The 14,979-nt window shown below is 39.3% G+C and overlaps 1 protein-coding gene across 4 annotated transcripts in view; it reads right to left on the reverse strand.

Annotated features, from left to right (window-relative positions):
• The window catches only part of NKAIN2 (sodium/potassium transporting ATPase interacting 2), a 1,017,271-nt gene extending 1,002,814 nt beyond the window's left edge, over nucleotides 1-14,457 (reverse strand). For 2 of the 4 annotated variants that reach the window (XM_059177667.1, XM_059177666.1), the window contains exon 1: nucleotides 14,234-14,457. In XM_059177667.1, the coding sequence (XP_059033650.1) occupies nucleotides 14,234-14,347 (114 nt within the window). In that variant the 5' untranslated portion in view covers nucleotides 14,348-14,457. Of the gene's footprint in view, nucleotides 1-13,962 lie in introns of all 4 variants that reach the window. The other 2 variants (XM_059177668.1, XM_059177669.1) reach the window with 2 other exon arrangements.
• Between the last annotated feature and the right edge of the window lie 522 nt (nucleotides 14,458-14,979).

Below are 14,979 nucleotides of genomic sequence, written 5' to 3' on the forward strand. Positions count from 1 at the left end.
TCACAACCTGGAGTATGCTACTGGCATCTACATGTAGAGACCACAGATGCTCCTAAACTTCATGTGATGCACAGAATATCCCCACATGACAAAGAAGTATCCAGTCAATAATATTGTTGAAGCTGAGCCAGTGGCTTACCTGAAACCTACATTTCCCTTCCTTCATCACTCCACTCACATCCTCATTAAACATTTCCATTCCTCCCAATTCATCCTCCTGCCCCCTACTAACCATACTTCTTTTCCAACTCCAATCCCCAGGTCAAACCACACTCTCCCAGTCTCACAATTACCAGCAATCCCTGCAACACTCTTATTCTTTCCTGGCTATGCTCCTCTTCATCCCTTACCTCTGATTATCTTCAGTAAAGCCAAAAGGTACAGTGATGGTTCTTCTATCAGCTGGATGATAGAGGCCTCATGGCCTCTCGCCCTTCTCAACAACTGGACCTTCCATACAATTCAGTGACCAGTAAAGGGCCCCCAGGCAGTGCTCCTCTCCAAGACCTAAACCCCTGTGTATTGTCTCACTATGACAACCAACACAACCACCTTTCCTATGATCTCCCTTCTGCTGGACCTCCCTCCCATCCTCAAACATCTGCAGTGGTGCTCCAGGAATCTGACTGCCCTTTCCATTCTGGTAGCCTATTCATGGCCACCCAGTCCTACATTTCATTTCAAGTCCCCGAACCCTCACTTTTGTTCAATCAAAGAGCAAGGAAACTTCCCACTTCTGCTTTTCCATTCCAATTCTTAAAAAGTTGGGGAATGATGGAAAAGTAATTGGTTCCCCTACAAATGCATGCCACCTGGTTTCACTAAGGCCTTAGTTGCAATTTAGCAATCATTTAATTTGTTGCTTCTTTCCCCCCACATTCCCCACAGAGCTTGGTCCAAACTTTAGGCCTTCTCTCTCATGTCATATTGCCTCTTATTCTACCATGGGGAATGGTGCCACTCACCTGGAGAATTAGCCTCTGTAGAAATGTATGTCCTATGAATTTTAAACTCCCTCCAAAGGAGCTCAAGTCCATTCACAAACTGCAACCCTACCCACTTCATCCTCTGCTTCCCTTCCCAATTCTCCGTACTTGCCAGTGAACCTGACTCTTTGTTGTCCCACACATACTTACTCTATTCTAATCTTTGCTCTATCGTTTCTCTCTCTCTCTTTTTTTAAATTTAAATTATTTATTTATTTATTTATTTATTTATTAGTGTGCACTATGTGGAGCCAATATGGGGACTGAACTAATGACCCTGAGATCAAGTGTTGCATGCTCGACCAACTAAGTCAGTCAGGTACTCCCTAACTAACACTACTTACTCCTAGGCTTCTCTTTTCTCCAATCTTGTTATAGAAATCTTACCTATCATGTACACACATCCCTTCACACCTTGAATGATCAGCTTATGAAGATGTAACTGATTACTTCCCCCAAATCCCCTTAGTACTTCACTCTTACTTTTCTTATAGTTCCTATCATTCTGTATTATACTGTATGTATCTATACATACCATTTAATCTCCTAAACAAAGTCCTAGTTTGCTTACACTATCCAACTCAACTCTGCTCCTTCTACATTGCATTACACATAAATGCACTCACACATGTGTCTATATTATCATTACAATACATTATAAATAATGTATATCAAATATATAGAGAGAATCTCCTAAAATGTTTTGCAAATTCAAAATAACTGAACTAAACTTGTTCAATAAGTAGAATACCTTGATAAACGGGACGACCAAAAAAAAAAAAAAAATGGAAAGGAAAAGTTTATCAGTAGTTTTCACACGAATTTCATATATCAGGTTGAGAAATTTGTAAATCCCCTCAAGTTGCATGGGTATTTTCTGATAAGAAAATTAATAAATTTTAATAGAGTTTCAAAAGGGCCCATCATGAACAACAATAACAAAAAAGTTAAAAAGTACTGTTCTGGAGATTTGAAATATAAAGACAGAATTCACTTCATTATTTACATTTTGATCTAAGAAAGCTTTTAAATAATGTTATACCAATTGCAGTAAATAAAGCTACATAATATGAATTTGAAGATATGAATTCATTTTTTAAAAATGGCCCAGTTTACATCACCATTTATTTTTCACCAACACTGATCTTATTTATAGTACGCTGAAATGTGATTTTACAGTACATAATAAACAGAACAGTAAAGTATTTTTAAGTATTACCACATTAAGCAAGTAGTATGGCTTCATAAATAAGTAAATAAGGATCAGGTTGCAATTTAACCTAATCTCAATTATCACAACCACTACATATTAGATCAATCCATGATAGGAAACACAGCTTGACATTCCTTTCAGCTACACCATATCTTAACTGTCAAAGGGACAGAAGCATACTCTTAATTTACTCAGCACATGTCAGTATGCTGTTCATGTGTGGGACATTTCATAGATCTTTCTTAATGAAGCAGATTTAGTAATTACTTAATTTCCTCCCAGTGTTCATTAATTCATTCATTCATTTTGAAACAATCATAACTGGAACATAGCACTGCAGGCTAGGAATCAACCTGGAGTTCTACTGGAGTTCTACTGGGTCTTCTTCTCCCAACACCCCACAGCAGGGCCCAAGGCATAGCTGGTTCTCTGCCTCTGACAGTAATGGGTCCATGTACTGCTGCATTCAAACCACATGAGGAAGACATTCCGGGAGATGTATTTTGTAAAAGAAGATATTTTTATGTCACAAAATTACTTTTCAACCAAAAAGTTAACATCCCTCCTATAAACTGAGATCACTGCCTCAATAATTTTGCTAATACCCCCATCCACATATTACTATTAAGGTTTATATGTAACATTCTTATTCACATTATGAAAGATTGAATTTAAAAATGGGTCTGCATGCAACAGAACTATTCTGGCATGTAAAGTCCACATTAAACTGCTGTAGAGATCTAGAAAAAAATGTATTGGGGTTTATTTCTCTCTGCTTAAGGGAAAAACTAATATTTCAAGCTGTTATGGTTCTTAATATAACTCTAGAGTCAAAGTAACTGCAATAACATAGCAATCATCACTATCTCATTCTTGTGAAAAGAAAGTAAAAACCAAGATTTCCCTGAAGAATTAAAAGTAAGGGAGGCATAAAATTAAAGGTCACTAAACACTGTTATTATAAGATTTACATTTGCTAAATGTAAATTGAACTTATGCCATTTGCCTGATTTTTAGGACAACTTTTTTGAACAACAACAAAAAAATCTATTCCAAGATAGTCTATAAAATGGTAAAATGGGAGAGCAGTGTCCCCTATATTTAAGAGCCTTTGGAGCCTCTCAAAAAGGTTGTAGATAAAACCAGAAATGGATTCTTGAGAAAACTCATTAATGAACTTGCAGTCATCTTCACAGACTTCACTAAAACATCCTTTAAAAATGTATTTATCAGGGGTGCCTGGGTGGCTCAGTCTGTTAAGTGTCTGCCTTCGGCTTAGGTCATGATCCTGGGGTCCTGGGATCGAGCCCCCTATCTGGCTCCCTGTTCACCAGGGAGCCTTCCTCACCCTCTCCCTCTGCCTGCCGCTCCCCCTGCTTGTGTGCACTCGCTCTCTCTCCCTACCTCTCTAATAAACAAATAAAATTTTAAAAACGTATATATTACTTTAAGTAGAGTAGTATTACTTGCCTTTTAACTGCTAGGCATTCAGAACCTAGCCACCTCTCCTCAACATCTACCTCCTCCCTAACCCTGTCCTTCAGAAGAAAGAAGAAAACTGAATACCAAGCCAAAAGAAAAGCAAAACATGGGTTCTTAAATGCTATAGAATAGCCATAATTTAACTATTATCCTTTGACTGAATAAAATGGAACCACATTTTATGAAAGATGTACAAAAATGAAATTTCATTAATCCCTATTTGATAAGGGTAAGAAATGCATAATCCTTATACAGCTCCAATATTTTGGAAAATTACAAGTTATCTGTCCACTGTAATCAAATTTTTGAGCAAGCTTTATTTTTTAAGTTATTTTACTTATTTAAGTAATCTCTACACCCAACGTGGGGTTTGAACTCACACCCCAAGATCAAGAGTCCCAGGCTCGGGGCACCTGAGTGGCTCAGTGTATTGCGCCACTGCTTTCAGCTCGGGTCATGATCTCAGGGTCCTGGGATCAAGCCCAACATCGGGATCTCTGTTCAGCAGGGAGCCTGCTTCCCCCTCTCTCTCTCTGCCTACTTGTGAGCTCTCTCTCTCTGTCAAATAAATAAATAAAATCTTAAAAAAAAAAGAGTCCCATGCTTTTCTGACTGAGCCAGCCAGGCACCCCAAGCAAGTTTTATTTAAAAAGGAGGAAGGGGTAAAAGACCCCAGAGCTCCTTATATACCACTTGTGTATTATCAAATACACAGAAGTTTTCAAATATGTGGCTCACTCACTGCTCCCAAATACCTAGAGTTAAACACATCCACAGACCCTGATCTCATCTCTGCACCTGAGAAAAACCAAAGGAAGCAAACAGGTAGTGCCTGGAAACACTATCTCCCATAGGTCAACTATTCCCTAATTCACAGACCGAGAGACTGAGAGACTGAGGTCAGGACCACTGTGTCCACAGGGAGGAACTATGACCTCCAGGAGCAAACGGAGTCCTGCCCACTGTAGGTGCCATAACAAAGAAAGTGCTCAATGCCAAGGAAAGTCAACGGAGCCCTTCTGGGGCAAGATCATAGAAGGCAGCACACTCCCAGGCTGTAATGTTCTCCTTGGGACTATAAAAGTCTCCCCCACTTTTTGTTTCTGAGTGACATCTGAGACTGTCCTTTGTAAAAATAATACTCAAGGAGCTCTGCCTTGTAAATATCTCCATGGCTAGAAGTCCACATAGAGTAGTCTCAAATGAATTCCCTGCCACCCCTGCCACTGAACATTTCAGAGATGATATGGACCCATCTATCATTTGACACAGGGCTGTCAGTTAAAAGATTTAAAACACCTCCTTATTCTGTTGTGCAATTAGTATCACACAGATGCATACAAAGGCTTCTGTTAACAGAAGAGATTTGACTCCTCCATTCCAATCTAAGACCCGTTTGTTTTCAAAGAACACAACATTGTTGGGGCTTTTAAATGTGTTACTGTTTTAGAGTGTGTGCATTGATTAGGAAACAAAAGTCAGTATGAGAACTCCTTACCACCAGCCCTGCAAAGACAGACATTTAGGGTCCGCTGTTGGAAGAACCTGCAGAACACAGGCACGACTCTTCAGACATGACTTTTTTTTTAAGTTTTTTTGTTTTTTTGTTTTTTCTTTTTTTTAAATTTGAGAGAGAGAAAAAGAACGAGCAGAGAGGATGATGAAGAGGGAGAAGCAGACTCCCTGCTGAGCATGGAACCCAACGTGGGCCTAGATCCCAGGACCCCAAGATCATGGCCCAAGTGATGCTTAACAGACAGAGCCACCCAGCCACCCCTCACCCTTGATTTTTTTTTTTTAATGTTCTGTTAGCCAGCATTCCCAGGACTTTTAAAAGAAAGTTCTTTTGCAGATGCCCTCCCTCAGGTGCTCTTGCGTTCCAAATACCCCTGGAAACCTACTGCAACACGCCCCCTTCTTTGTAACACTGGTAATTAGCCTTGACTGAATTTCAAAGTTAAGGGTTGTAATTTTAGTGGCTGAAACATCATTTCAAGAAACTCAAGTAAATCTATAAAAAATAATAGCCAAGAATCTGCACACAAGGTCTCCCTCATTTATTTTAATTATGTGATAATAATATTTGATAATCTTAAACATCTTTATGTATTACTCTTTGTTAAATACCTCTTAAGTAGGTTAAGTGTTTCTATACTGAATTTTTAGCCTTTAAATATTTAGATAACAATTTAATATTATTAACTTTTAGACTGCATCATTAGCCAAGAGCAATATTTTGCTAAAAAGTGTTTCTGAAAATGCTAGTTCCATGGAAGATTAATAGGGAATATCAGGAAAGAGGTCCTTGGTTCATTGCAAGCACTTTGTAAGCATTTGCAGAGTTAAGTGGAATTAAGCCGGAGTTTCTTTCATGTAGGACTTCTAGGAGCTGCTGGGATGTGTTGTGACCCTTCAGAAGTAGGAGAAAAGCTAAAGCTAGAGTAGCATCCACAACTTACTTAACCTCAGAGCCCACATACAACAGAACATTTTGCAGATCTAGTGCCTATGGAACACAGTTTTAGAAATGCCAGCCCAAACAAGGATTGGGTTGACTGGTTTGTAAAATTTAATTCCTAATGAACACTTCAAGTGTGATAAACCATCAGACACATAAGCATAATGGTTTATCTATTTCAAATGAACTGCACCTAATGTTATCCTCCTTATTTATATATGTTCATATAGGTGGGTGAAGGGGAAAAAAAACGTTTCTATAGGAAATTAGTTGTTACGACTAAGGTCACCAGCCAAATGATATATAAACAGCCCATAACCGCTCTTACTGTGACTGAATGAAAAGTTCTGAAAGATTAAACTCTTAATATGTACAAAGAGTTTCTGGATATCAGAAGCTGTGAAGTTCTTCTCACATTTGTGAAGCTCTTTCATACCTAAATTGAGCACATGTTCTCCCCAGATGCCGTTAAGCATCTTATAGGGGAAATGGCTCAGGAATTACTTGCCCCTATTTTTCAAATGAGGAAATAACGGTCAGTTATTCAGTTGTCCAACACAGAAATATCAGACAAGGTATAGAAAAATCTGCCCTCACTCATTTCAGTGCTTTCCCAGCACATTCCCTTCTCTCCCTCTCTCCCCCACAGTCGTGCTTGGCACCCTGAGAAGCTATTCCAGAAATTCAGACTGAGGGGCTAGGCTAGCAAAGAGAGACGGCTGAAGGAACCAATTCTACTCCAGCAAGACAAGCAGAGAGTATACAGACTAGAGGAAATGAACCACTTTCAGATTGTTCGAGATCTCTCTTCACTGCAAAGACACAAGCACTGTAAAAAGACCTTCCATTTCCCTTATATAAACTTCTGAATAGGACTAAGCTAGAAGTCGGAAAGAGACACACTTGGTCCTGAAAAGTTTTTGTTCGCATAAATAACAGGCCAAAGTAAGAATGAGCTAATTACCTAGTTGGGTTGAAAATTTTCAAAAACAAGTTCATGTATTCAGGTAACACCCTAAGTGGAGACCTATGCTTTAGGCCAGTAGTTCTCCAAGTTTTGATTCCTAACCACTGGCATCCTTGTCACCTGGGAACTCATGAGAAAGCAAATTCCAGGTCTAGGACCTCCCTGAGATCTCCTGAATCAGAAACCCTGGAGTGGGGTCCATTGATGTGCATGGAAAAAGCCCTGCAAGTGATTTGGATGCACAATCAAGATTGAGAAGTGCTCTAGAATATTCAGTGTACATTCTAAACAAACTATTACTCAAAGCCATTTCCAAGAACTAACTAATATTCTCACCAAAAAGTCATCCTGATGGATTTAGGACTGAGGTGTGTTTAAAAAAAAAAAAAAAGGCAAATAACATGACTCGGCACTAGCCATTTACCATTTCACAAGGAACAGGAATTTGAGAAAAACAAATACATTTTGTCTTCCACAGAAATGTCTTTAAAACTGATAGATCAAAGTGTCCAAGCCCTTTATTATTTGCTTATTTCTCAGTAACTGGCCTGATACATAGTAGCTGTAACTTTTTTCCCCCACCCTTAAGCAATCACAGAAACACAACCTCATGATGAAGGATCATTTCTGTAAGGCAGAACTGCAGGTGTGTTTTGCAGTATTAGGGCACACATGAAACCTAGCAGTACAGCAAGGGAAGCTGACGATGCAAGGCACAGTGTCTCCTTTTGTTCTTTAGACCACACACCGCTGCTCCATGGCACCCCAGGTCCAGACAGAAACCTGACACCAACACCCTTCCCTGAGCCTGCTTAGCCTTGTGTTGATTACTGGGTCAACCAGGAATTAGCAGGTAAATTCTGCCTTTGTTAATAAAAGAAATGTAAGCTACAGTATCATTTTGTGATACATGGAAGGGATTTGGTGAAGCAAAGAGCCCAGTCTGGTTTAGAGTGGAACAGAGCTGGGTCTGAGTGCAAGCTCTACCACTTGCTAAGAGAGGTAATTAAGGAATTTGCTTAAACCTTCAGAGTTTCCATTTTCTCCTCTGTAAAGTGAGGATATCAGTAACTATTACCTACTTCATAGGATTACTGGAAAGGAATCAGTGGGAAAAAACACATTTAGCATTTAGTCCAGAACAAGCTTCCAGTAAATACTAATAGCTTTCATTATTGTTTAAGTATTTTATAAAACTAAATTTTTAAAGCATGATAAATTATAAAAGCACATTTTTTTCAAAGTACACACAAAAGTCAGTTTATTATAATTTTTCAAAAAGAGTTTCCACAAGGATCAAAGTTACCATGTGATCCATAATTGATTTAAAAGGTAAAAATTATTAGAAGTCATCTTATTCCCATTCTGGTTTGGGGGTTAAAAAAAGGAAAGAAAGTCTATGGTTTCCTTTAGACTTACTGTTATAAATATTTTTATTCGTTAGACCCAATGCCTATTTTAGAGTTTAAACATAAAAAGAAAAATGCTGTGTTCAGGAAGATGAAGCAAGTAAGTCCTTAAATAGTAGGAACTTGCAAATCTAAATACACCTGAAATAGTAAAAGAAAAAAAAAATTTATAGAAATTTCATTTTCCACCTTAATCTGGAGAAAGAAAACATAATTTTATTTCTTCATAGTGTTTAAATGTCCTTCAATTTCTTAGAGTTGATAGGAACAAAAGTTTCATACACTTTTATTTTCATTTTATGTGTAGAAATTTTCCAAATGTTAATACAATAGTTGTTTCTATTATTATTCTGGGGAAAAGAGGAATTCTAGATACATTGTATCTTGATGGAATGTGTATTTTATTATTTTGAAAATAAATAATCAAGTTTCTCTGGGGGGAAAATAGGAGTCAAAACTGGAAGAGTTTCATGATATAGGTGAAAAATGGAATAGAAAGGAAATAAAAATATTTCTCATGTGTGTGTTTGACTTCTGAAATTTGAGTGTAATAAGTCATGGAAATGGAAAATTTTCCATTATTAGCCACATTAGTTTCAAAACTACTTTTGGAAAAGTTACACCAAGCTGCTTAAAATTCTACCAAATAACGTACGTATATTATTGGAAATTTTAGTCATTAGTTTTATATATACAAATATTGAATGCAATTGATGCCACAATCCTAATATATTTATTTCAAGTATAAATCTATAAGGTTTAGTATGTACTTCTGTCTCAAATTTTATTTTTGTCAAGCACACACATGTGTAAAAAGGAAACAGAATCAGAAATAAAGACCTCCTGTTTCAAGGGAGTTCCTGGCTGCCGTTCTGAAATTCTTGATTGGGCAAGTAGAGAATTTGACCCCAAAATAAAGCAGAATGAGAGGGAAAAGGAGGTGGCAATGCCTATTCACATTTTTTGGGCCACTGCCCACTTACGGGCCCCATGCCAGAGATGATTCTGGCATTCCACACAGGGGATGCTGCCCACACAAGCCTCTACTGGAGAAAGCAGAGGAGAAGCTCTGTACCGATTGGTTCCTTGAAACTTTGGGTATATGGGGAAAAAAAAAAAAAGGAGCTTTGCCACTCAGTTTGTGAACCAAGAAAGAGAGCTGGACACTGTAAGGAGTTTCTGTATCTTTCTTGGTAACCATTGAGTAGAGTACTGCTGAAAATTAGAATGAAAGAATAGATTTAAGCAAATATGCACACATACACACAAGATGCTGGAATCAAAAAGTAGAAAATATTTGAAAAAAATAAAGGTATTTGACAACTTAGCAAATTCCTAGCCTATTTTTACAGAAGTTTCTGAAATGGCATATGGAAATCGTTAGTTTTCTTTCTGAGCTAGATTAGTTAATTATCATAAGATTTTATTATCAATGGCATGTGAACCTAAAATTTTAAATTGTCTGAGCAGGGAGGTTTTGTGGCAGGTAGAATTCTAAGCTTATGAAGAACTTTCATACCTGTCAATAGTACCCAAGGAAAATTACAAGACTCCACCTGCATTTTTCAAGTCACTTTGGGTCATGCTTTATGTTTTTAAAAACTAATGAAAGTTCATATAAATATGAACACTGCACCAAGCTACTGATGTATTGCATAATTATAATAAATTGTTTCATTTAGTCCATCTATGTGCTCATGGCTTTCTTTTCTAATAAATGTGTACCCCTGAAAATGCCTAGTAAGTACCTGCACAGTAGAAAGTAATTGGCCATTCTAAAGTCAGTTTCAAATGTGCTTCTTCACACAGAGACACACACATGTGTACTAACACAATTCTTTGTTGCATCTGCTCCAAGTTAGCAATATTTTATAAAGTACATGGCAAGAATGGCACCTTCAAGTATTAATCTGAACATAAATCTATATTTCCAATAGTTTATGACACATACACTTTGTTCCATAGAGGAATCTGACCTACAAAAAAAAAAAAAAAAAAGGTGGGGGGCAATGTTGAATTTTCTTACTTGAAAACAAATCTGTCTTTTCAAACTAAGGAAGTTAAGGTCTTCCATATTATAACTAAGTGATTTTTCACTGAGGATCATCTGAGTAATTTTTGCGACATTCAGATCAAGTACTCTTTGATTCAACCAAACACTGAAGAACAAAAAAATAAAAAACAAAATAAAACAACTGAAACATTTTCTCAAGCTGCTGGGTTGTCAATAAGAAGTTAGATTGTTGCTATCTTGTGCCACTATAACCAACACTGCAAATGCAGTGATGAGTTTTGTGACTATCTGAAATCTTCAGTTTCTGAGCACTAAGGACAGCAATGATAAAAAGGAAATTATCTTCTTGAGATCAAGAGCTTTAACTTTGTACTGTACACATGGAACCAAACTGTTTCCAGAGATCACATCCCTTTTTCATAGGAATCATCCTAAAATCTGAAATCGGAATAACCATATCTCAAAGATTTTAATGTATGATATAAAAAGGCAGACACTTTTACATAAAATGCAAGTTTTGTATTGAATCTATGGGGTATGAAATTCTAAATTCTTGTCTCCTAAACTGATTTCCTGACCTTTAAAAGAAAGTATATTTATCAACAATTGTAATCTGCCAAATATTAAACTAAATGTACATTTAATATAATTAAAAGCAAAGATATAGAATCCTGACAGGTAAATTTCTCTGGCACATTTGTCTCTTTCCCTCACCTGTTAAAAAAGATCAAACACTGTCCGCTCTGATAATAACCTGATGAATGAGGCTCCCATCTCTGCTGTACCAACAGCTACCTCATCCTCTACAAAGGCCAGCTGCAACTTGATGTAAACATAAATATTCCTTTACGTCTAATTAAATTAGAGATATTCTACTGATGTAATTGGAAAGAAATGTTTTCAGAAACTTAAAGTTACTTATAAGGAAATTTAATAAAGTTTCTATCCTAGACTATCTTTGGATTCCATTAATTTAAGTAAATCTAAGATTTATCTACACAACTACCAAAAAACATGCCCAAATGTTACAAAACTGCACACTAAACACTTCAGAAGTAGACAAAACTGGGGGAACGTCTGTGTCAATCAGTGGTACATGAGTCATAACTTACTCTAGAACATGGCTACTTATCAAACCAATAGCTCAAGATACAGAAAGTTTCTGAAGGTCTATCTAGAGCAAAGGAAAACATATACACCCACCTATTTTGTGTATGTGTGCATGTGCAGTGCTTTATAATTATTAATTTGCAAAGAAATCATTTTATTTAAAATCAAATACTATATTTCTAAGAAGCAACAATTACCAGGAATCTCGGAGGTCCTTTAAATGTGATCATTTCACCTTATCAAAGCAATGAATGTTCTTTGTCCTTTGTTTTTTGTTCTGCATCTGCATTAACATGGCTGCTAATTATATTAGCCTGGTGGCACATAAAGTCTGAATGGGAAAAATCACATGATTGTTACAGAACTTCCTTAAGATTCAAATGTCTCCTCGCTTAGACTGAACATGCCTATATTACAAGTACCTTTATTTTGTTAGAGAACTTAGCTTTGATTCAGAATTTCTGTTCCATAAGCGACGTAGCACTTCTCCAATACACCGTCGGATATGTGCACACATGAACAAAAACACAAACACACACAGAAATCTTTAGCCTTATCACCCCACTTTGTATATTTAGTTTCATTTGTATATTTAGATTTTTTTCAAAATTAAGTTCTTGAGAAGTTTGTGTTTGTCACACAAAATGCCACATAGATCTAATGCCATAATAAAGCCCTACTAAGCCAAATCATTAAAAGTTGAATTACATTTTAAATTTTTTAAATTGAAAATAGCCTAAGAATGCTCTTAACCACCCACTCATTCTCACAGCTTTATGATTTTACACAGTGAATCAGCAAATGTATTCTTTTCTGAATCATATATGAACATAGGAATGTTTTGAAAATGTTTATACAATTTGGCATACTTGGCCTAACCAGTGGTTTCACCACGTAAACTCTCCCATTATTCTGATTAGCTTTATCATTAAGAGTAAAAATCCTTTATTGCAAAACTTAGGTGAGTACGAGGCAAAAAGAAATAAACTGGTTTACACATCACTGAAAAAATTATATTCTTAAAATTACATTTATAGTTTCGCCTTCTTTTTCTTACAGTCAAGTGCCTAAGTAATTCACAGATCAAAATAAGCATCATGAGATAACTTTCCTGGTGAAGAAAAACATCCCAAAACAATAAGCAACAAAAAGCACTGCTCCACCAGCTATATAGTAAACAAAACAATGACAACAAATGCTGGGGCTTCAAGACTACTGATAAACAATGAAGACCACTTAAGGTATTCTTCTAACAGTTTCAACAGCAAATCCTTGTTCTTTTGAACACTTTACTGCTGGGCTCTCAAATCTCCTTCAGTCTAGTTGTCCTTTCAGCCTTTATGAAACATTGTTGGAAATGTGGGTGGCTTTTCAGACTAATTTATACTTTCCAAGGAAAGCTATTTGATAGCAGGAGTGAGCAAGTACTCCTACTTCAAATTAACCACTTACAGTGGCATATTTTGCACCTCTAAACTATCCTCAGCCCCTCCTATTGCCCTTAGAGAATTTAAATTCAGAGACATGACGTTTTCCATTACTGGCTTCTTGCCTCTTTGCAAACGTACAACATTTCTCAAAATGTATATATAATTCTCCACCCTATAGGATCATACAACATATCTATTTCAGGAGCAATTACATACATGATGTAAGACAGAATATTTTTCTTAAGAATTGTTTAAAATAATTGTGAATTAAAGGCTACTGATTCAGTTTATGGCAGTGGTGTTACTGAGTTTATCCAAGTATTTCTCTTCAATATACATACTTTTAAAACTCAACGTGGCTTCTAGATCAGACTGCTGTAAGGATACCATCTGCCCTACATAGTGGTCTATTACAGCATTATACTTATAAGAATATATTCCTTGAAAAATAACACACATCAATGAAGAAACAAAGATACTGCAAAAAAAAAAAAAAAGTGTATGGAATTAAAGTCAAAAATCCCATATCTCTCTGTCTTAACACCTGTATAGTAAATTATATGTGACAACCACGTTGTTACAGTACTAGGAATGCAAAGCATAAAGGAACAAGAGATACATCTTGCCTTGCTTAAAGAAATTAAAGACAAGTTTAACCCGCACCTGCCAAACTGTCTTCAGAGGAACAGAAATAGGTGGGGGCGGAAAGGCTCACCTCTCCTGTACCCCACAGTGCCTCTCCCTGAAATCATTTTAAATATAGGCAATATATCTGTCACCTTTTCTCTTTTATTTTTCCTTCCATTCTAATCAATGGCAGACCCTTTACTGCACTCCCCAGCCCAGTATCTCAAAGGCACATTACAGAACGAGAGGACCTAAGTGTCACTTACCAGTTGCATGCCACAGATAAAGATAAGCGTGCACCTGCCACTGCAATAACCCATGGTTTCCGAGACCCCTGCCACAGCCAGACTGTCCCACGTCGGCCACCGTCGAGCCCCCACTTTATCCAATCAGATCGCGGGGAAGGACAGGCAAACCTGCCGAGGGCTCGGGGGCTCCGGGCTGCTGCTGCCAGCGTCCTGGGAAGTGACAGGCATTAGGACCTGCTGGCGCGGCGGCGGCGGCGGCGGCAGCTCCAGCCGCGCCCGCCAAACATACCTTCACTCGCTCGGTGCACACGCCGCGCCGCGGGCAGCGCCGCCCGCGGAGACGCGCCCGGAGCCCGCAGGGGCAGCAGCGGCAGCCTCGCAGCGCCGCCGCGCCTTCAGGCATCTGGCCGCGAAGTTTCGCCCCCGCCGCTCCTCGCGCCGGCTCGCCCCACGCCCCCCAGCGCGGCCGCCGCCCGACGCGCGCTCGCCCGGCGCTCTCCGCGCGCCGGCTTCGGGGGCGGCAAAAGCGCGCGCGGGGCGCTGCCCGCCTCCCTGCGCCGCCCGCGGCTCCTCTGCGCCCGGCGCTGCGGGGCCAGGCGGGCGAGGGCGGGGCGCGGGCCGGGCGGGGGCGTCCGGGCTCCGCGGTCCCGGGCGGCGGCGGCGGCGGCGGTGGCTGCCGCACGCAGTGATGCCAGGTCCGCGGCGCGTCCTGCAGCGGCGGGGCCCCTCCCCTCGCCCAAATGTGCTAATCCTCCTCCAACAAATCCTTCAACAGCTCCCGCCGCCCCTTCCCGAGACGGAAACTTCTTCGCAGCTCCGCAGGGGCTGCCGCGGAGGGGCTGTTGGCAGCGAGGTCTAGGCGGGAAGAAGCGGCGCAGGAGCGGTGACTGCGGCGGTGCGGACGCCGGGGACCTCGGGGAGAAGAGTCCGGGCGGCAGGTCCGTGGCTTCCTGGGCTTGCGTGGGTCCCGTTCCCGCAGCGGAGCCTGAAGCAGCAGGCGCGAGCGGGCCGCGTGGGTGCGCCTGTGTGTGTCTG

Source organism: Mustela lutreola, chromosome 6 (assembly GCF_030435805.1).
Source record: "Mustela lutreola isolate mMusLut2 chromosome 6, mMusLut2.pri, whole genome shotgun sequence".
NCBI classification, from domain to species: Eukaryota; Metazoa; Chordata; class Mammalia; order Carnivora; family Mustelidae; genus Mustela; species Mustela lutreola.